The sequence below is a fragment of the Phyllobates terribilis genome, unplaced genomic scaffold (genome assembly GCF_046119375.1).
Source record: "Phyllobates terribilis strain yellow unplaced genomic scaffold, ASM4611937v1 Scaffold_3__8_contigs__length_932513732, whole genome shotgun sequence".
In the NCBI taxonomy this organism is placed as follows: domain Eukaryota; kingdom Metazoa; phylum Chordata; class Amphibia; order Anura; family Dendrobatidae; genus Phyllobates; species Phyllobates terribilis.
In genome coordinates this window covers 192,582,298-192,603,444 of record NW_027362763.1, presented here as the reverse complement: position 1 = coordinate 192,603,444, position 21,147 = coordinate 192,582,298, and the positions used below count along the sequence as shown (strand labels likewise).

The 21,147-nt window shown below is 47.3% G+C and overlaps 1 protein-coding gene across 1 annotated transcript in view; it reads left to right on the top strand.

The window, feature by feature from the left end:
• The window catches only part of LOC141258502 (thiamine transporter 2-like), a 67,978-nt gene extending 47,359 nt beyond the window's left edge, over positions 1 to 20,619 (top strand). Inside the window, exons 4-5 of the mRNA XM_073673493.1 lie at positions 18,354 to 18,495; positions 19,857 to 20,619. Of these exons, the coding sequence (XP_073529594.1) occupies positions 18,354 to 18,495; positions 19,857 to 19,997 (283 nt within the window). The 3' untranslated portion in view covers positions 19,998 to 20,619. The remainder of the gene's footprint in view (positions 1 to 18,353; positions 18,496 to 19,856) is intronic.
• The last annotated feature ends 528 nt before the right edge of the window (positions 20,620 to 21,147 follow it).

Below are 21,147 nucleotides of genomic sequence, written 5' to 3'. Positions count from 1 at the left end.
CGGTGTATTGGGCGGCTCGCGGTGGTGTGAAAAGACCTTCCATGACGTCATTTAGTCATGTGACAGGTCACGCGACCGCTGATGTTGGCGGTCGCGTGACCTGTCACATGGCTAAATTACGTCATGGCAGGTCCTTTTACACAACCGCGAGACACCGGGGAGACCGGACGGAGTGGAGAAAACACCGGGGGCCATCGGAAGGTAAGTATAATCTTTATTTTTTACCATTCTTTTAACTATTACTTGGTCACACTATATAAATCCATGCCGGTTGCATGGATTTATATAGTGTGACCAAGTTGTCAAGCACTTTTCCAAGTGATGCTAAAATCGATTGGAAAAGCTCTTGATAACCCGCATGCAAAAATGCATGCAAAAACGCTTGACAAACGCTTCTACCTGGCAGGAAAAACGCATGTAAAATCCGAATGCGATTTCCTGCCAGGGAGAAGCGGAAAAAATCTGCAGCATTTCTGCATCGTGGGCACTTAGCCTTAAAAACAAAAGAAATAATACCTCACCGCTCACCTGTCCCCCCGTCTCTGCAGCCTGACCCTCAGAGCCTCTTCTTTTTCCCTTCGGTAGTCATGTTCATTCTCTACGGTGCCTACACTCCAGGATGGGTTTTCCAATGAACAAGCCCTCAAAGGTCCCTGTGCTGTGCTATCCTTCAGATAATGCATGTCATATTGTCATGATGTATGTTGCAACGGCATGGCGTGCGGTGAACTCCAAGGCCAAGTTAACCCGAAAGACTCATCAAGGAGTGAAGTCATCGTAGAGAATGCAGGCGACAACCAAAGGGGAAAAGAAGAGCCTCTGAATACTGATCATCAGGACTGAGGGACAGATTAGCAGTGAGGTGAGCATAATCTTTTTTTTTTTCACAAACTACTTATAATAAGGAACATTCAATTTACAGAGAATAACTTTGCTGTAAATCAAATTTCTTATTAAATCCGCATAATTTGGCAAATTCAAATTAGGTCCGACCCGGCAGGGCCGGCGTCAGCACCCAGCGCACCTGGGCAAGTGCCAGGCACCCGCCGCGCTATGGGACCAGTGAGCGGAGGAGAGCGGTGTCAGTGCCCGCTCCCCCCCGCTTGCTCAGGGCTCTGGCAGCCGGCACAATACTCACCTCTTCCCGTGCCGCCGCAGCAGCTCCGGTCTCTTCCGCGTCCTCTGACTTTGACGTCTCAGGTCAGAGGGTGTGGTGACGTCTTTCCACCGCGCTCTCTCCTGAGCCGTCACAGGCAGCAGGAAGATGCCGGCGACGCTGGAGTCCAGAGCAGCGGTAACAGGTGAGAAGTGAGGTGAGTATTTGATTTTTGCTTTTTTAATGTATGGAGGCATGGGGCATTAAAAGGGGGGGGGGGAGTGACATCCTGCATGAGGCATTAAAAGGGGGGGGGGAGTGACATCCTGCATGGGGCATTATGTGGGGGGGGGGGCAGCCTGCATGTGGCGTTATATGGGGGCCAGTATCCTGTATGGAACGATTTGCTGGTTTCTGAGCTATTGTAGAATTTACAATAGATATCGGTCATGTAATGTAGGAAGTGAAATCTTTGGCATTGTACTATATATATATATAACACACATATATAATCTGCGGTATCTGTGCATCATGAATCGTGGTATGTGTTAAAGTAGCCCACTGAGACTCTTTCGCCCAGGGCCCACAAAAACCTGGAACCGACCCTGCGACCCGGTCATCTATACTACCGACTGCCCAGGAAATTGAGGTCACTAATAATGACGTGCAAGGCCGTCCATAGCCTGCCTCCTCCATAAATCTCTGGCTACATCTCCACATTTAATCTCCAGTCCTCACAAGACCTGCTTTGCGCTCCTCTTGTCTGCTCCTCACAACCAGCTCCTAGATTTCTCCCGTGCTTCCCTGTACTCTGGAACTCTCTAACCAAACCAGCTGTTCTCTTCTCTACTCCAAACCTTCAGAAGCAACCAAAAAAATCCAACTCTTCAGAAAAGGCTGCAGGCTACAATAACCCAGCTGCGCCATATTGCCATTATCAGCGGCCTTAATAACTTATATCAGACATGGCGGACACAACACAGCGCATTTGATAAACATGTATATAGTGTCCTATTACTGCTCAGACATATGCAGGTCTGTCCTTTTGACACTCGCCAGGATGTGTCTGCATGCCATTTTTTTTACTTTGTAGACTTTATCATAGCATTTGAGTTTAAAATGTGGTCAATTTGTGACATTTCCTTGTTATAAATGCATGAGCCACATGTATCATTTTTACCCCATTTAAAACACTTTTTGTACCTATGCCAAAACTCAAAAAAAATAGGAAAAGGGCTGTGGTCAATTTTTTAGCTTGAAGTGCGACGGATCTATGAATGAAAGTCGTATATTCTAGGCAGGTCTTAAAAAAACAAATCCTTATACCTCCTGACTATTGTCACTAGATCCACCTCCCATTCAGTAATTCAGTCAATGGATACTTTCAGCAAACTTTGCATAAATCAATAGTTTATCTTATCAGAGAAATCTCCTTCCCCCTTACCTCTTGACCTTATTATCCCACTCTTAACAAAGCTGCTCAAATCCATCTCACTCAGACAGGACTATCTGACAATGCCATGAGAATCATAGAATCATAGAATCATAGAATGGTAGAGTTGGAAGGGACCTCCTGGATCATCTGGTCCAACCCCCTGCTCAAAGCAGGATTCACTAGATCATCTCAGACAGATGTCTGTCCAGCCTCTGTTTGACGACGTCCATTGAAGGGGAACTCACCACCTCTCGTGGCAGCCTGTTCCACTCATTAATCACCCTAACTGTCAAAAAGTTTTTTCTAATATCTAATCTGTGTCTCCTCCCATTTAGTTTCATCCCATTGCTTCTAGTCTTTCCTTGTGCAAATGAGAATAAAGATGATCCTTCTACAATGTGACAGCCCTTGACATATTTGTAGACAGCTATTAAGTCTCCTCTCAGTCTTCTTTTTTGCAAGATTACACCTAATATTATACCCTATGAGGAGACGAGCTGGGAAACAGATTGAGGGACACGCAGAAAGTTGTTGCTCTTTCACCCCAGAGCTGGATTCACATCTACACTGCTCAGTACTGTGGTATATTGACTTCCATGATGCTACTTCTCTGTGTGTAAAAAAAAAGAATTAAAGAGCAGGAATCCATTTCTATATGCTGTGATGTGTATGGGAGAAATTATAGCAGCTAATCTCATCCTAACCAGCTCAGAGTCGAGTGCAAATTAAAAGCTGCAGAGGTGAAAATGCAAGATACAAGAAAAGAATAACCAGAGGTAGCATTCTTCTTCATGTACATACACAAGTTTATTATGAAAAGTTACTTGAAGTTACCCTTTCAGTTAGTTTTAATAAACAATGAAGAGTCCTTATTGGATCCAGCACAGTGGCTCAGTGGTCTTGCAGCACTGGGGTCCTGGGTTCAAATCCCACCAAGGACAACATCTGCAAGGAGTTTGTATGTTCTACCTGTGTTTGCGTGGGTTTCCTCTGGGTTCTCTGGTTTCCTCCCACATTCCAAAGACATACTGATAGGGAATCTAGATTGTGAGCCCCAATGATGACAGCAATGATCTTGTATGTAAAGTGCTGCAGAATATGTTGGCCCTATATAAAAATAATGATTATTATTATTATAAGGCCACGGCCCCACTATCAGTATTCGGTCAGTATTTTTTCTCAGGAGTTGAAGCCAAAACCAGGTGAGGAACAATCAGAGAAAAGGTATAATAGAAATAAGTTACAAATTCTGCATTTATCACCCACTCTTGGGTATATATACTGCACTGAATGCTGTGATGTTTTCAAAGCTGTTTCTGGGATATTTAGATTGTGCTTCGAATCCATGAGAAGTGAAATTTGGGTCCTGTTTATTATATTTTAATTGTAGTACACATATCATACAATACAAAGCCAGAGTCACTAAATGTCTATATGGAAAGCTGTATTACGAGGGTCAAATATGTAAGATTCAGGGAACAGTTCATCTTTTATTCCACCAGGTGGAGACATTTGCTTGGTAAAAGGCCCAGTAGTGACTGCAATGGTGATAAACATCTGAAGCAAGCCTGGATGTTCTCCTATTCTGACGACAATGTATACTGAGCCAGCTTCAGGACATTTATATACTAATATAACAGAACAGTGGCTCTGATTAACTATGTGTTGTTTTCTGACCAGAGGCGTAGCTAGGGTTTTGGTTCAGGGGGGGGGGGGGGGAACTTCCGAGTGGTCCCCTAACCAGGTAACCCTGATTACAACTATAGTGGCGCACCCAGATAGAGGATGTAGGAGAACCTCAGCAGATCACCGCGCTGTTACTAAAAATAATCTCTATACAAACACCAGCACTGATATTACCGCCATATGGTGACATATATTAATAGATGCCAGTCCTGCAGAACATATAAGAGATCACAGCACAGTTATATATAGTAACTTTCAGCTGATGTTCTTTCTGATTAAATTGTTCACTTTTCCCGTCTTTTCCATCTGGCCCAGACCGACATGACAACTTCTCCATCCAGGACTCAGAGTCTCAGGTCTGCAGAGATCACAACAAAGACACATTTGACTCCTTACATTTCAGGCACCATCCCGATCTATTCCCAACCTGCACAAACGCCTCTTCCTGCTGATAAACCAATACTGAGCCGCTGCTGCTGTACGTGACCCTATTGCTGCACGTGCTGCGCCCTCTAGATGGTAAAACAAACCTCTAGAATATACAGTGGGTACGGAAAGTATTCAGACCCCTTTAAATTTTTCTCTCTTTGTTTCATTGCAGCCATTTGGTAAATTCTAAAAAGTTCATTTTTTTCACATTAAAGTACACTCTGCACCCCATCTTGACTAAAAAAAACAGAAATGTAGAAATTTTTGCAAATTTATTAAAAAAGAAAACCTGAAATATCACATGGTCATAAGTATTCAGACCCTTTGCTCATTATTGAGTAGAAGCACCCTTTTGAGCTAGTACAGCCATGAGTCTTCTTGGGAATGATGCAACAAGTTTTTCACACCTGGATTTGGGGATCCTCTGCCATTCTTCCTTACAGATCCTCTCCAGTTCCGTCAGGTTGGATGGTGAATGTTGGTTAACAGCCATTTTCAGGTCTCTCCAGAGATGCTCTATTGGATTTAGGTCAGGGCTCTGGCTGGGCCAGTCAAAAATGGTCACAGAGTTGTTCTGAAGCCACTCCTTTGTTATTTTAGCTGTGTGCTTAGGGTCATTGTCTTGTTGGAAGGTGAACCTTCGGCCAGGTCTGAGGTCCAGGGCACTCTGGAAGAGGTTTTCATCCAGGATATCTCTGTACTTGGCCGCATTTATGTTTCCTTCAATTGCAACCAGTCGTCCTGTCCCTGCAGCTGAAAAACACTCCCATAGCATGATGCTGCAACCACCATGTTTCACTGTTGGGATTGTATTGGGCAGGTGATGAGCAGCGACTAGTTTTCTCCACACATACCGCTTAGAATTATCACCAAAAAGTTCTATCTTCGTCTCATCATACCAGAGAATCTTATTTCTCATAGTCTGGGAGTCCTCCATATGTTTTTGAGTAAATTCTATGCTGGCTTTCATATGTCTTGCACTGAGGAGAGGCTTCCGTCGGGCCACTCTGCCATAAAGGCCCGACTGGTGGAGGGCTGCAGTGATAGTTGACTTTGTGGAACTTTCTCCCATCTCCCTACTGCATCTCTGGAGCTCAGCCACAGTGATCTTGGGATTCTTCTTCTTTACCTCTCTCACCAAGGCTCTTCTCCCACGATTGCTCAGTTTGGCTGGAGAGCCAGGTCTAGGAAGACTTCTAGTGGTCCCAAACTTCTTCAATTTAAGGATTATGGAGGCCACTGTGCTCTTAGGAACCTTGAGTACTGCAGAAATTCTTTTGTAACCTTGGCCAGATCTGTGCCTTGCCACAATTCTGTCTCTTAGCTCCTTGGGCAGTTCCTTTGAGCTCATGATTCTCATTTGGTCTGACATGCACTGTGAGCTGTGAGGTCTTATATAGACAGGTGTGTGCCTTTCCAAATCAAGTCCTATCAGTTTAATTAAACACAGCTGGACTCCAATGAAGGAGTAGAACCATCTCAAGGAGGATCACAAGGAAATGGACAACTTGTGACTTAAATATGAGTGTCTGAGCAAAGGATCTGAATACTTATGACCATGTGATATTTCAGTTTTTCTTTTTTAATAAATTTGCAAAAATTTCTATATTTCTGTTTTTTTTTCAGTCAAGATGGGGTGCAGAGTGTACTTTAACCCCTTTACAGCCCAAGGCGTACACTAATACGTACCTGGGCCCTGGGCTTTTAGAGCCAGGTACGTATTAGTACGCCCTGTTGATTTCGCCCGCACACAGGCTGTGTAGGCGCGATCGCCGCCGGGTGTCAGCTAATTGTCACAGCTGATACCCGATGCTATGTGCTGGGAGCGGTCCCGCACCATTCCCGGCACATTAACCCCCCAATGCTGCGATCGAAGTCGATTGCAGCATTGCGGGGCCAAAGGGAGGTGATCGCAATACTCACCTCCTCTCCTGGCCTACAGCGCTGTCTGCCGCGGCTTCCCGGATGTTGCCATGACGACCAGATGTCGTCATGACAACATCCGGGTCACCAGACAGCAGGAAGATACTTTGGTCATGCGCAGTGCATGGCCAAAGTATCTTCTGCATCTGCAGCGCTGACAGCCTGTATTGCTCCATCCCTATGCTATACAGGTGATCAGAATATAAAAAGTGAAAGTCCCATAGTGGGACAAAGAATAAAAGTCCAAAAAGTGTTAAAAATGGAAAAAAAAAATTGTAAAAAATATATAAAAAAAATAATAATAATAATAATCCACCAAAAATAAAAATATAATGTACCCATCAATAAATATTATTATGAGAAAAAAAAAACAATAAAAGTACACATATTTAGTATCGCAGCGTCTGGAACGACCTGACCTATAAAACTGTCCCACTAGTTAGCCCCTTTAGTGAACATGGTAAAAAAAAAAAAAAAAAAAAAAACGAAGCAAAAAATAATGCTTTATCATCATACCGCCAAACAAAAAATGGAATAACATGAGATCAAAAAGACAAATCTAAATAAAAATGGTACCGCTGAAAACGTCATCTTGTCCCGCAAAAAACAAGCTGTCACAAAGCTCCATCAGCCAAAAAATAAAAAAGTTATAGCTCTCAGAATAAAGCGATGCAAAAAATATTTTTTTCTATAAAATAGCGTTTTTCAAGCGTTTTTTGGAATTTGCGCAGTGTAAACGCTTGTAAAACGCTTGGTAATTCTTCCCCCATGGTCCCCAATGTCAATCCGCAACATCAATGCCCATGCTGCGGAATTTTCCGCAGTGTTTTTGATATGCCAAAAATTCCGCAGCATGTCCATTATTTGTGCGTTTACGCATGCGGAATTGCCTTCTCAATGCATTAGAAAAGGCGAGGCAATTCCGCATGTGCAAAACGCTTCAAAAATGCACGAAAAACGCGTGTCAAATTCCGCACGCGTTTTTCCGAGCAGGGACATGCAGAAATGAAGCGCAAATTTTCCGCTTCATTTCTGCATCGTGGGCACATAGCCTAAAAGCGCCAAAATACAAAAAAACAATATAAATGCGGTACCGCTGTAAACGTACTGACCCGAAGAATAAAGCTACCTTATCAATTTTACCACACGCAGAACAGCATAAAAAAAAAACATAAAAACAATTCCAGAATTGCTGTTTTTTGTTTTTTCTGCCTCCCAAAAATCGGAATAGAAAGCGATCAAAAAATGTCACGTGCCTGAAAATGGTACCAATAAAAACAACAACTCATCCCGCAAAAAACAAGCCGTCACATGACTCTGTCGGCCAAAATATGGCGATCCAAAAACTAGATTTTACAAAAAAATGGGTCTTTTAGGGTGTGACAGCTGTCAATCATAAAAACCCGATATGATTCTGGTATCACTGTAATCGCACCGACCCGAAGAATAAATTTGTCTAATCACTTATACCACACGAGGAACGGCGTAAAAAATAAACTCTAGGGTTGTGTTAGGGTTGGGGTTAGGGTTAGGCTAGGGTTAGGGTTGGGGTTAGGGTTGGGCTAGGGTTAGGGTTGGGGTTGGGGTTAGAGTTGGGCTAGGGTTAGGGTTGGGGTTAGGGTTTATGCTAGGGTTAGGGTTGGGCTAGGGTTGGGGTTGGGGTTAGGGTTGGGCTAGGGTTGGGGTTGGGGTTAGGGTTGGGCTAAGGTTAGGGTTGGGCTAGGGTTAGGGTTGGGCTAGGGTTGGGGTTAGGGTTGGGGTTGGGATTTTTTTCAAAAGTAAAAAAAAAAAAGATGACGATATGGCGACTAGTGTTGAGCGCAAATGCTCGCTACTTGAGTTTGCATCGAGTGCTCTGGTATGCACTGAGTATCGCGGGTGCTCGAGTGACATGCTTGAGTCTCCGCCCCATATGCTTCGTGGCCAAAAAAAACTTGCGGGGATTGCCTGCCATGCACGAGCGATCCCCGTATGGTTATTTTGAGGTGTCTAATAACTGTGAAACATGCGGACGGGGACTCGAGCATGTCACTCGAGCACGCGAGATACATGGTGCATACCCGAGTACCCGATGCAAACTCAAGTAGCGAGCACTTGCGTTCAAGACTAATGACAACTTATTCAATATGATGACCTAATGTTATCAAATTCTGTGTCGTACCTCTGGGTTCAAAATGCTCACTATACCCCTTGATAAAATCCTTGAGGAGTGTAGTTTCCAAAATGGGGTCACTTGTCAGGGTTTTCCACTATTTAGGCACATCAGGGGCTCTCCAAACGCGACATGGCGACCGCTCTCAATTCCAGCCAATTTTGCGTTCAAAAAGTCACACAATGCTCCTTCCCTTCTGAACTCTGCCGTGCGCTCAAAAACTGTATTTTCCCCACATATGGGGTATTGGAGTACTCAGGAGAAATTGCACAACAGTTTTTGCGGTCCATTTTTTCCTCTTACTCTTGTGAAAATAAAAAAATTGGGGCTAAAACATTATTTTTCTGGAAAAAGTTAGTTTTTTTTATTTTCACGGCTCCATCGTTATAAACTTCTGTAAAGAACTTGGGGGTTCAGGGTGCTCACCACACATCTAGATAAGTTCCCTGAGGGGTCTAGTTTCTAAAATGGTGTCACTTGTGGGGGGTTTCCACTTTTTAGGTACATCAGGGGCTCTCCAAACGCAACATGGCATCCGCTAATTATTCAAGCAAATTTTACATTTAAAAAGTCAAATGGCGCTCCTTCCCTTCCGAGCCCTGCTGTGCGCCCAAACAGTGGTTTTCCTTCACATATGGGGTATCAGCGTGCTCAGGAGGAATTGCACAACAAATTGCATGGTGCAATTTCTACTGTTACCCTCATGAAAATGCAAAATTGGAGGCTGAAAACCATTTTTGTTGCAAAAATGTGAAAATTTTATTTTTATGGCTCAATGTTCTAAACTTCTGTGAAGCACCTGGGGGTTCAAGGTGCTCACCACACATCTAGATAAGTTCCCTGAGGGGTCTAGTTTCCAAAATGGTGTCACTTGTGGGGGGTTTCCACTGTTTAGGCACATCAGGGGCTATCCAAACGCAACATGGTGTCCGCTAATTATTCAAGCAAATTTTACAATCAAAAAGTTAAATGGCGCTCCTTCCTTTCCGAGCCCTGCCGTGCACACAAACAGTGTTTTTTCCCCATGTATGGGGTATCGGCGTGCTCAGGAGTAATTGCACAACAAATTGCATGGTGCAATTTCTCCTGTTACCCTCATGAAAGTGCAAAATTGGAGGCTGAAAAACATTTTTGTTGCAAAAATGTGAAAATTTTATTTTTACGGCTCAATGTTCTAAACTTCTGTGAAGCACCTGGGGGTTCAAGATGCTCACCACACATCTAGATAAGTTCCCTGAGGGGTCTATTTTCCAAAATAGTGTCACGTGTGGGGGGTTTCCCCTGTTTAGGCATATCAGTGACTCTCCAAACGCAACATGGCGTCCGCTAATTATTCAAGCAAATTTTACAATCAAAAAGTTAAATGGCGCTCCTTCCCTTCCGAACCCTGCCGTGCGCCAAAACAGTGTTTTTTCCCCACGTATGGGGTATCGGCGTGCTCAGGGGAAATTGCACAACACATTTTGGGGTCCATTTTTTCCTGTTACCCCTGCGAAAATAAAAAAATTGGGTCTAAAGTAACATTTTTGTGAAAAAAGATAAACGTTAATTTTTTTCTTCCACATTCCAAAAATTCCTGTGAAGCACCTGAAGGGTTAATAAACTTCTTGAATGTGGTTTTGAGCACCTTGAGGGGTGCAGTTTTTAGAATGGTGTCACTTTTGGGTATTTTCTGTCATAAAGACCCCTCAAAATGTGACTTCAAATGTGATGTGGTCCCTAAAAAAATGGTTTTGTAAATTTTGTTGGAAAAATGAGAAATTGCTGGTCAACTTTTAACCCTTATAGCTCCTTAATAAAAAAAAAATTTGGTTCCAAAATTGTAATGATGTAAAGTAGACATGTGGGAAATGTTATTTATTAACTATTTTGTGTGACATATCTCTCTGATTTAAGGGCATAAAAATGAAAATTTTGAAAATTGCAAAATTTTCGCCAAATTTCCATTTTTTTCACAAATAAACGCAAGTGATATCGAAGAAATTTTACCACAATCATGAAGTACAATATGTCACGAAAAACAATCTCAGAATCAGGAGTATCCGTTGAAGCGTTCCAGAGTAATTACCTCATAAAGTGACAGTGGTCAGAATTGTAAAAATTCGCCTGTTCATTAACGTGCAAACCACCTTGGGTTGTAAAGGGGTTAATGAAAAAAAAATGAACTTTTTAGAATTTACCAAATGGATGCAATGAAACAAAGAGTGAAAAATTTAAAGAGGTCTGAATACTTTCCGTACCCATTGTAGTAATGCCGTGTGCAAGTGCCCTAGAAAACAGTATCCACATTTTGCCCCCTAGAAAGTAATAGTGCCATCTGTTGTGCCCCTTTGACAGTCATAATAAGTTCCCTCTAATGATAAGTGCCCACTTAAGATTTAATAATATCCTGGGTCTCCCCCCATGTACAGCTCCCCTCTACACAGTATGATGTTCTCCTATACACATTATAATTCCCCCTCACTGTATAGTACCCCCCACACAGTATACTGACCCCTTAGTAGCCTCCAAACTGATGTCTCCAACACTGTATGATGGCCCCACACTGCGCAAAGACCCCACATTATCTCCCACACTGTATGATGGCCCCCACACTGTACAAAGACCCCACATTATCTCCCACACTGTATGATGGCTCTCACACTGTGCAAAAAACCCACATTATCTCCCACACTGTATAAATAGCCTTCATATAGTATAATGCACCAGATAGTCCTCAATGCAGTATAATGCACCCCCCATAGGCAGAGTCTGTAGTATAATGCACCCCCCATAGGCAGAGTCTGCAGTAAAATGCACCCCCCATAGGCAGAGTCTGTAGTATAATGCCCCCCCATAGGCAGAGTCTGTAATATAATGCTCCCCCCATAGGCAGAGTCTGTAGTATAATTCTCCCCCATAAGCAGAGTCTGTAGTATAATGCTCCCCCCTTATAGGCAGAGTCTGTAGTATGATGCCCCCCATATAGGCAGAGTCTGTAGTATAATGATCCCCCCATAGGCAGAGTCTGTAGTATAATGCTTCTGACGCGCCCCCTGGGCCAGTGCTGTTTGGGGATTACCCGGAGCCGGATCAGATGGGGGTTGTAGTCTCCGAGTGGCGGCGACCCGGTCCGTGCCCAGGGTGTCAAACTCAGTGTGTGGCAGTCTTTACAGATGTTGTTAAATGTTCTTAGTGTCGACTACGCCACCCGTTGATTTGCGGTCAAAAGGCCGCCGCTGCAGCAGGGTCCGCTGAGGCTGTTGGTATGTGTGCAGCTGTGGTAGTATAACCCCCAACGGGAGGGGTATAGCCTCAGGGGGTCAGATGTAGAGGATGGTGGTTGTGAAGGTGCAGGAGAGCTAAGCAAGAAGACTCAGAGTCGGGCTGTGCAGTTCAGGGGTTTTTACTTACGGGTGTTCTTATGGTCACTCTGGCCTGAAGCGACCACCCGAGCCGTGCTGCGTCCACCAGGTCCTGGACTCGGCCAACCGCCAAGCAATTCTGGAGCGTGGTCCTGAGCTCCTGTCTGACTTTCCCTCTCTTCTGGCCGTTCTCACCAGGGATCCATTTATGTCCGGCTCCCTCGGGTCTCTTGGTGGGTACACCTCTTCTGGGTTCCCTGACCCTATACTTGGTATGCCTTCCTAGTGGATTTAGTGAGGGTCGTGGCAGATCCTGCCCACGACCTCCGGTCTCTGGCTAAGGTGTGCTTTTCTCTCTGCCAGCTTGGGATCCGGTACCCTGGGTGCCAACCCTTCACCCTGCTGTTTGTATTCTGGGGTCTTGGGGTTCCTTCTTCTTCTCTCTGGGTCCTTCTGACTCCTCTCTCTCTCGGACTTGGCCTTGGAGCTGGGCCCAGCCGGAACCACAACTCCCTGTCAGCCCTTCTGGCTGAGCTTCTCTGCTCTGCTCCTCAGGCTAAACTCTGACAGACTGACCCACTCTACAAAAGACCCTGTCCTAAGATGGTGCCCACCTTATATACTCCCTCTATGTGTGAGCTCAGGTGACCAGCACCCAATGAGCTCCTAGCATTACCCAGACTGCTCCCCCTATCTGCCCCTACACTACTGGGATGTTCCACCCCCCTCCCACTCCAGCCAGGGACAGACACTATCGTACCTGCACATATATTGGTGGGAGTACCGTCGATCTGTCCCCCGGAAATGGGATGTATGTAGTGTATGCAGCTATCTGAGCTCAGTCCCACACTCCATCCTTACCCGGGAGTGGAATACCACACCTCTGGCTTGAGGTGTAATACCCCTGTAGCAGCCGAGTCCTCAGGGTGCTACATTCCCCCCTGGTAAATCACAGCACGTCCTCGGGCTGTAAGAGAATAAACATCCATAAACATACAATTTTTTTCATAAAACATAAACATATAAAACATTAGATATTATCAGCATAAACTTTTCATATAAAGCTTTTCATAAATAACACTCTTGTTCCTCCGGCCACGGTGCAACTTGTGACCGGGTAAAGTGCGACAGTCTCTTGTAGTAAAAACAACAGTTTCCTATAAAACCGGTAAGGGGCGCCTTAAAAAGCGCAACTATATACAAGGGGAAATATGGCCGCTCTCAGTCCTCGGCCAGGTATTAGGAAAGGAATGACCGCTCTCAGTCCTCGGTCAGTGGGAATAGGGACACACGGGTTTCAGTTCAATTTGCTGGTCCCAACGGGGACTATATTTTAACTAGCAGCAGTAACAGTTCTTATACCCTGACGGGTAACTATGTACAGTCTCTTTACCGTACTTTAATGACGGCGTACTCCTGCTCCTCCTTCAGACCCGTCCGGATCCTCTTGCTCCTCTTCACACCGTAGCTCCTCCTCCGTCAGCCGGTGTACATGGAGAGCGTAGGGTCCTTTGGCACACTTGTGCCGGGTGAACGTGACCTCGTCCCCTACATATAGGTCACGACCTCTGTGTCCCTCCGGCAGATGGGACTCCACGTCTCTGCGGGTGACAAAGACGTCGCCGGGGGTGTGATGATCCCTGATGAAACCCCAACCGTGCTGCAGTTGGAATTTAATTACAGTCCCGGTGGCACGGGGACCGTGGGCTGCACGGGGGTTCCTCCTGGTCCGGCTCTTCTGCTCTGCACTCTGTTCCTGCAGCCGCTGCTCTCGGACCCGCCTCTCTCTTCGCTCGCGGTCAAAGACCTCTAACTGCTGCCGGCAGCACTCCGCACGCTCAGCTGCGGCTGCCCGAGTCTCTTGGGTGAACCCCATGAGGTCTCCTCCGGTGGGGTCCCACTCGAACTGCGCTTCTTCCAGCGGGAGCGGGGTCCTCTTAACGGGCTTCGGAGCCGGAATCAGGGGCTCGCACAGGGGCCTTGCTTTTTGGAGTCGGGGATGGTGGAACTCCGGTGGCCACACAAAGGGCTGCCCATCCGGGCACGTGTGCTGGGCAAACAAGTCTTCACCCAGGTGCGGCACGGTGGACGTTGAGGGCGCGGTGGTGGTAGCGGCGCCCGGGTTCACTAGGCCTTGCGACCAGGCTTGGGGCACCCTGAAGGTAAAGGGCACCGTGAAGACGGCGGCGCCCGGGGTTACTTGGCCCAGCGACCAGGCCGGTGACTCAGCAGAGGTAGAGGGCGCTGTTGGTACTGCGGCGCCCGGGGGTACTAGACCTTGCGACCAGGCCGGTGGTGTTTCCTGCTTTGCCGCGCTCAGGGTTGAGGCGCGTGACGTCACAGGGGTCGCGGCCGCGGCTTCTGCTTGAGGCCTTGTCTGGAGCGGTGACGATGCAGCGACGGGCACGGCAGGGGGAATTTCGGGCTCTGCGACGGGGAGCTGGGGCAGGCACGCGGTTTCTCGGCTTGGGGTAGTGACGTCCCCTTTACCTGCCTCCATCTGTCCAGCTCCCTTCTCGGCGCCGTCTCCGGCCTTCACTCCTCCTGCACCATCCTCAGAGGCGGTCTGTCTCCTCGTCTCGGGTGGCGTGCTTCGCTGGCGGGTTCTTGCCTGCAGGGCCATCTCTCGGCTCCACTCCGTCAGCGTCTCTCGCTGCACCTGGGCCATCCTCCGTGCGAGGCGCTCCAGCTCGGTCTGCGCACACTCCCGGTCTCGGGGGAGCTGTGCCAGGATCTCCACTAAGCCTAGTGGGGTTGTCGCTTGCAACAGGCTCCTGACCACTGGGTCGGTGCTGCCTGCCTCTCCCTCCATCTCCGGGTACGGCTCCTCCGGAGTCCTCTCCAGACTTCTTGTCTCCGGGTGCGCTCTCTCCAGACTCCCCCAGGCTGCACCCATCTTCTCTCTCTTGTTCTGTCTCCGCCCACATTGAAGGTGGTCCCGGGGCAACTTTGTGATTGTCAGTTCCAGGGGCAGTTCTCTCACGCTGATGGACATCTCCAGCATCACAGTCTCTGTTGGTGGGGGCGGTTTCCGCTTTTGGCGCCATTCCTTGACCTGGCCCATGATGGGAGGTGACCTCTTGCCACCCTCTGGCACGCCCATAATGGCGTCCGCTCTTCCAAGGCGGGAAATCTTCTGGAAATGGCGGGAATCGTCTCCCAGTGGCGGGAAACTCCGTGGATGGCGGGAAAAAGCTGCAGATGGCGGGCAACCGGCGGGAAACGATCCGTGATGGCGTCCCATGGCGGGGACCCTCTGGAACCGGCGGGAGACTTCTTCTTAAGGTAAATTTGAACTTCTCTTCAGGCACGCAGTACCCGGTGGTTGTGGGCACGAAATCCTGCCGACTACGCCAAAGTTGACGCGCCCCCTGGGCCAGTGCTGTTTGGGGATTACCCGGAGCCGGATCAGATGGGGGTTGTAGTCTCCGAGTGGCGGCGACCCGGTCCGTGCCCAGGGTGTCAAACTCAGTGTGTGGCAGTCTTTACAGATGTTGTTAAATGTTCTTAGTGTCGACTACGCCACCCGTTGATTTGCGGTCAAAAGGCCGCCGCTGCAGCAGGGTCCGCTGAGGCTGTTGGTATGTGTGCAGCTGTGGTAGTATAACCCCCAACGGGAGGGGTATAGCCTCAGGGGGTCAGATGTAGAGGATGGTGGTTGTGAAGGTGCAGGAGAGCTAAGCAAGAAGACTCAGAGTCGGGCTGTGCAGTTCAGGGGTTTTTACTTACGGGTGTTCTTATGGTCACTCTGGCCTGAAGCGACCACCCGAGCCGTGCTGCGTCCACCAGGTCCTGGACTCGGCCAACCCCCAAGCAATTCTGGAGCGTGGTCCTGAGCTCCTGTCTGACTTTCCCTCTCTTCTGGCCGTTCTCACCAGGGATCCACTTATGTCCGGCTCCCTCGGGTCTCTTGGTGGGTACACCTCTTCTGGGTTCCCTGACCCTATACTTGGTATGCCTTCCTAGTGGATTTAGTGAGGGTCGTGGCAGATCCTGCCCACGACCTCCGGTCTCTGGCTAAGGTGTGCTTTTCTCTCTGCCAGCTTGGGATCCGGTACCCTGGGTGCCAACCCTTCACCCTGCTGTTTGTATTCTGGGGTCTTGGGGTTCCTTCTTCTTCTCTCTGGGTCCTTCTGACTCCTCTCTCTCTCGGACTTGGCCTTGGAGCTGGGCCCAGCCGGAACCACAACTCCCTGTCAGCCCTTCTGGCTGAGCTTCTCTGCTCTGCTCCTCAGGCTAAACTCTGACAGACTGACCCACTCTACAAAAGACCCTGTCCTAAGATGGTGCCCACCTTATATACTCCCTCTATGTGTGAGCTCAGGTGACCAGCACCCAATGAGCTCCTAGCATTACCCAGACTGCTCCCCCTATCTGCCCCTACACTACTGGGATGTTCCACCCCCCTCCCACTCCAGCCAGGGACAGACACTATCGTACCTGCACATATATTGGTGGGAGTACCGTCGATCTGTCCCCCGGAAATGGGATGTATGTAGTGTATGCAGCTATCTGAGCTCAGTCCCACACTCCATCCTTACCCGGGAGTGGAATACCACACCTCTGGCTTGAGGTGTAATACCCCTGTAGCAGCCGAGTCCTCAGGGTGCTACACTTCCTCCTCCACATAGGCAGAGTCTGTAGTATAATGCTCCCCCCCCCTCCTCATAGGCAGAGTCTGTAGTATAATGCTCCCCCCTCTTCATAGGCAGAGTCTGTAGTATAATGCCCTCCATAGGCAGAGTCTGTAGTATAATGCTCCCCCCTCCCCGTAGGCAGAGTCTGTAGTATAATGCTCCCCCCTTAGGCAGAGTCTGCAGTATAATGCTCCCCCCATAGGCAGAGTCTGTAGTATAATGCTCCCCCCATAGGCAGAGTCTGTAGTATAATGCTTCCCCCATAGGCAGAGTATGTAGTATAATGCTCCCCCATAGGCAGAGTCTGTAGTATAATGCTCCCCCCCTCCCCATAGGCAGAGTCTTTAGTATAATGCTCCCCCCTCCCCATAGGCAGAGTCTTTAGTTTAATGTTCCCCCCATAGGCAGAGTCTTTAGTATAATGCCCCCCTATAGGCAGATTCTTTAGTATAATTCTTCCCCCCCTCCCCATAGGGAGAGTCTTTAGTATAATGTTCCCCCCTCCCCATTGGCAGAGTCTTAAGTATAATGCCCCCTCCCCATAGGCAGAGTTTTTAGTATAATGCCCCCACATAGGCAGATTCTTTAGTATAATTCTTCCCCCCCTACCCATAGGCAGAGTCTTTAGTATAATGCTTCCCCTCTTCCCCATAGGCAGAGTCTTTAGTATAATGCCCCCTCCCCATAGGCAGAGTCTTTAGTATAATGCTCCCCCCCTCCCCATAGGCAGAGTGTTTAGTACAATGTTCCCCCCCTCCCCATAGGCAGAGTCTTTAGTATAATGCCCCCCTTTCCCATAGGCAGAGTCTTTAGTATAATGCCCCCCACCCCATAGGCAGAGTCTTTAGTGTAATGCTTCCCCCCTCCCATAGACAGAGTCTTTAGTGTAATGCTCCCCCCTCCCCGTAGGCAGAGTCTTAGGTATAATGCTTCCCCCCTCCCCATAGGCAGAGTCTTTAGTATTATGCATCCCCCCCTCCCCATAGGCAGAGTCTTTAGTATAATGCTTCTCCCCTCCCCATAGGCAGAGTCTTTAGTATAATGCTTCTCCCCTCCCCATAGGCAGAGTCTTTAGTATAATGCTTCCCCCCTCTCCATAGGCAGAGTCTTTAGTATAATGCTCCCCACCTCCCCATAGGCAGAGTCTTTAGTATAATGCTCCCCCCCCCTCCCCATAGACAGAGTCTGTAATATAATGCCGCCCGCCCCCCTCCCCTGGCAAAAAATAAATAAACACAGTACTCACCTCTCCTCTTCATTCCCCCACTGCTGCAAGTGCCCGGCCTGCACACATCTTCAGCACAGCGGGCCGGGCGCCAAGTGATGACATTATTCACAGAGATGGGACTGATGGGAGAGGGAGCAGCGGTGACGGGCAGGGAAGCCTGATGCTGGCACCAGGCCCCCTCCTGCTCAAGGGCCGCATAGCGGCCGCCGGGCAGAGCAGTGCTGCGCACGCCTGATACAGTTACACTAGCGTAGCTCTGGGTGGGCCCCCTCAGAGCGCGGGGCCCAGGACCACCGCCCCCTTTGCCCTCCGGGTAACTACGCTACTGTTTCTGACCCTATCATGTTCAGTGACCCATGGGATTTAGGGGAAACACAAAAACCATAAGTGAGATTTATGTAGCCTGAATGTGTTAACTCTCAGATTCCAGATTGCTGTAAACCTGAGTATGGAGCGCTACGCCCTGATTTTTGGAATGAACACATTTGTTGCACTTGCTCTTCAGACCATCATGACAATAATTGTAGTGGACGTCAGAGGCCTGGGACTGGACATCATCACCCAGGTTGTTACCATGTCTTATTTTCACAATGGCATATTAAAGTGAACCTGAGCAGCATAAATCAATTAGCAGCTGTGTTATTGCAGCTGTGCATATCTTATTCTGCAATGCTGCGGCATTTCAGAGACCACATACTATTAAAAGCCATCCGGGGACCATTCATCTTGGATGACTTATCTAAGGCAGGTCCTCTCTGGCTTCTTCATGCCCACTACTCAAGGCTGACAGGTCTCTTCCTGTGTTCATAGGAAGAGACCTGCCACTTAAAAGGAGTGGGGAAAAGTTGCCAGGGGCCGGCCTCTTGGACTAGCCATCTTATTCATAGTCCCAGACCGGCTCGTAATAGTTTTTCCTCTGACTAGCCGCAGCGGTGCAGAGGAAAAACACACTCATGTGGTCAGGTTCCCTTTAATACAATGCATTATATTGTATATATAAATACGTGTGCTCTGTTCTTAAGATAAGCAATGAATATTAGGTCAGTGGGAGTGTGACTCTCGGCACCCTCTATCTTCATTTGTTTACACTGCTCCGAGTTTTGAGCATGTCATATATTTAGTATTTGTTGGGTTGTTGCAGCTTTGTTCCATTCAATTGAATGATACAAAACTACAATACCCAGTTCAGCCACAACTAAATGGATGACATGCTGAATGTATAGAATCAGGGCGCTGCAGTCCTTTTAAGAGCTGATCAGCATGGGCGCCAAGAGTTAGACTCCTACTGAATCCTATTAAAGGGGAGGTCAGCAAAAGATATTCATTTTCATCCTAAATCTCTATTTAATGCCATAATCTAAACTATTTTCTTATACTCTTGAATTAAAAATTCTCTACCTTTCCCGACTACACTATCTGCTTATCTGTTTTTCACCCTACTTCCTTTTGGATGACGCTTCGTTTGAGAATATCAGTGCATGCTGGGATACTCAAACGAAGCATCATCAGGGGACAACCACTGGAGTCACTGATCCCTCCCTAAAACAAAGCGCCATCAGTAATGCTTTTTTCAGGGGCTGGGCTAGTCCTATATGCACAATGACAGTGCACTCTCTACCCGGCTCAGATCAGCAGTAATAAACCGTCAATAGAGCGCACTGTCAGTGCACATTGTCACAATTCCTGGCACGCACTGACTTAATTCAAGTATATTAGAAAATAGTTTAGATCATCGCATTAAATATTTAGGATGAAGATTGATTTCTATTTCAGAGTACCCCTTTAATGAGCCATCAGTGCTATTAAAATTCCAGTAGAGTGCCTTAAATGTAATATCTACAATAGTCCTATAATCTTTGAAATATAAAGTTCCAGAATGTATCTATGAGCTCACATCAATTATTCTCTTTCCCTTTCTTTCCTCAGTTTCTGGTGCATGCAAGTTACTTTGCAGTCATTGCGGGAATATTCTTCATCAGGAGTCTATATATTTTAATATCATATCACAAAAAGAAACAAAAAGAAAATACCCCGGACCAAGAAATTAAATCAGAGACTCATCTTTAATGGACTTGGAGGACTTTTCAGCTTTCACCATACATTTTCAATAGGATTGAGATCAGGGCTTTGTGATGGCCACTCCAAAACATTCACTTTGTTCTCCTTTAGGCTGCGTGCACACGATGCGTTTTTCACGCGTTTATGTTGCGGAATTTCCGCAGCGGAAACGCATCAAAAACGCATGGTAATCCGCACCCCATGGTCCCCAATGGCATTCCGCAATGTCAATGCACATGCTGCGGATTTTTCCGCAGCGTTTCTGCAGCGCAAATAAATCCGCAGCATGTTCATTAATTTTGCGGAAGCGCCACCATTGACTTGCATTGAGACGCTTAGAATCCGTGACTGTACATTTGTACAAGCGGATAATATACGTCTCTATGTGCGGATGGTACCCAGTTCTGGAGGAGAGAAGACTCTCAACCAGACCTGGGTACCATTGTACCTGTCAAAAAAAGAATAAAATAATAAATAAAGTTATATTCACCTGTCCGGCGGCTTCTCTCTGCTTGCCGGCAGCGCTTCTCCTTCCAGGACCTGAGATGTCGTCGCGGTCATGTGACCGCATGCTGTCTCGCGAGATGCCGGCAACCCGGAAGAAGCCAGGACGAGCGCGACATCACACACGGCGGGGGATCGGGGGTAAGTATAGCTTTATTTTTTTATTTTTACGGTCACACTATATAAATCCATGCCTTTTGCATGGATTTATATAGTGTGACCTAGTTGTCAAGCACTTTCCAAGTGATGCTATCGCTTGGAAAGTGCTTGTCAGTCCGCATGCGGAAACACATGCGTTAACGCATGTGGGTACGCATGTGAATCCGCATGTATTCCGCATGTATTCTGCAGGAAAAACGCATGCACAATCTGCATGTACAATCTGCATGCGTTTTTTCTGCCAGGGAGATGCAGAAATGCTGCAGTAATTTTCTGCTTCATTTCTGCATCGTGGGCACATAGCCTAAGCCACTTTGTTACCATTTTGGCAGTATGCTTCGGTTCATTGTCCATTTGGAAGACCCATTTCCGCCCAAGCTTTAACTTCCTGGCTGCTGTCTTGAATCGCTACATACCATATTTTTCGGACTATAAGACGCACCGGACCATAAGACACACATAGGTTTTAGAGGAGGAAAATAGAAAAAATGTAAGC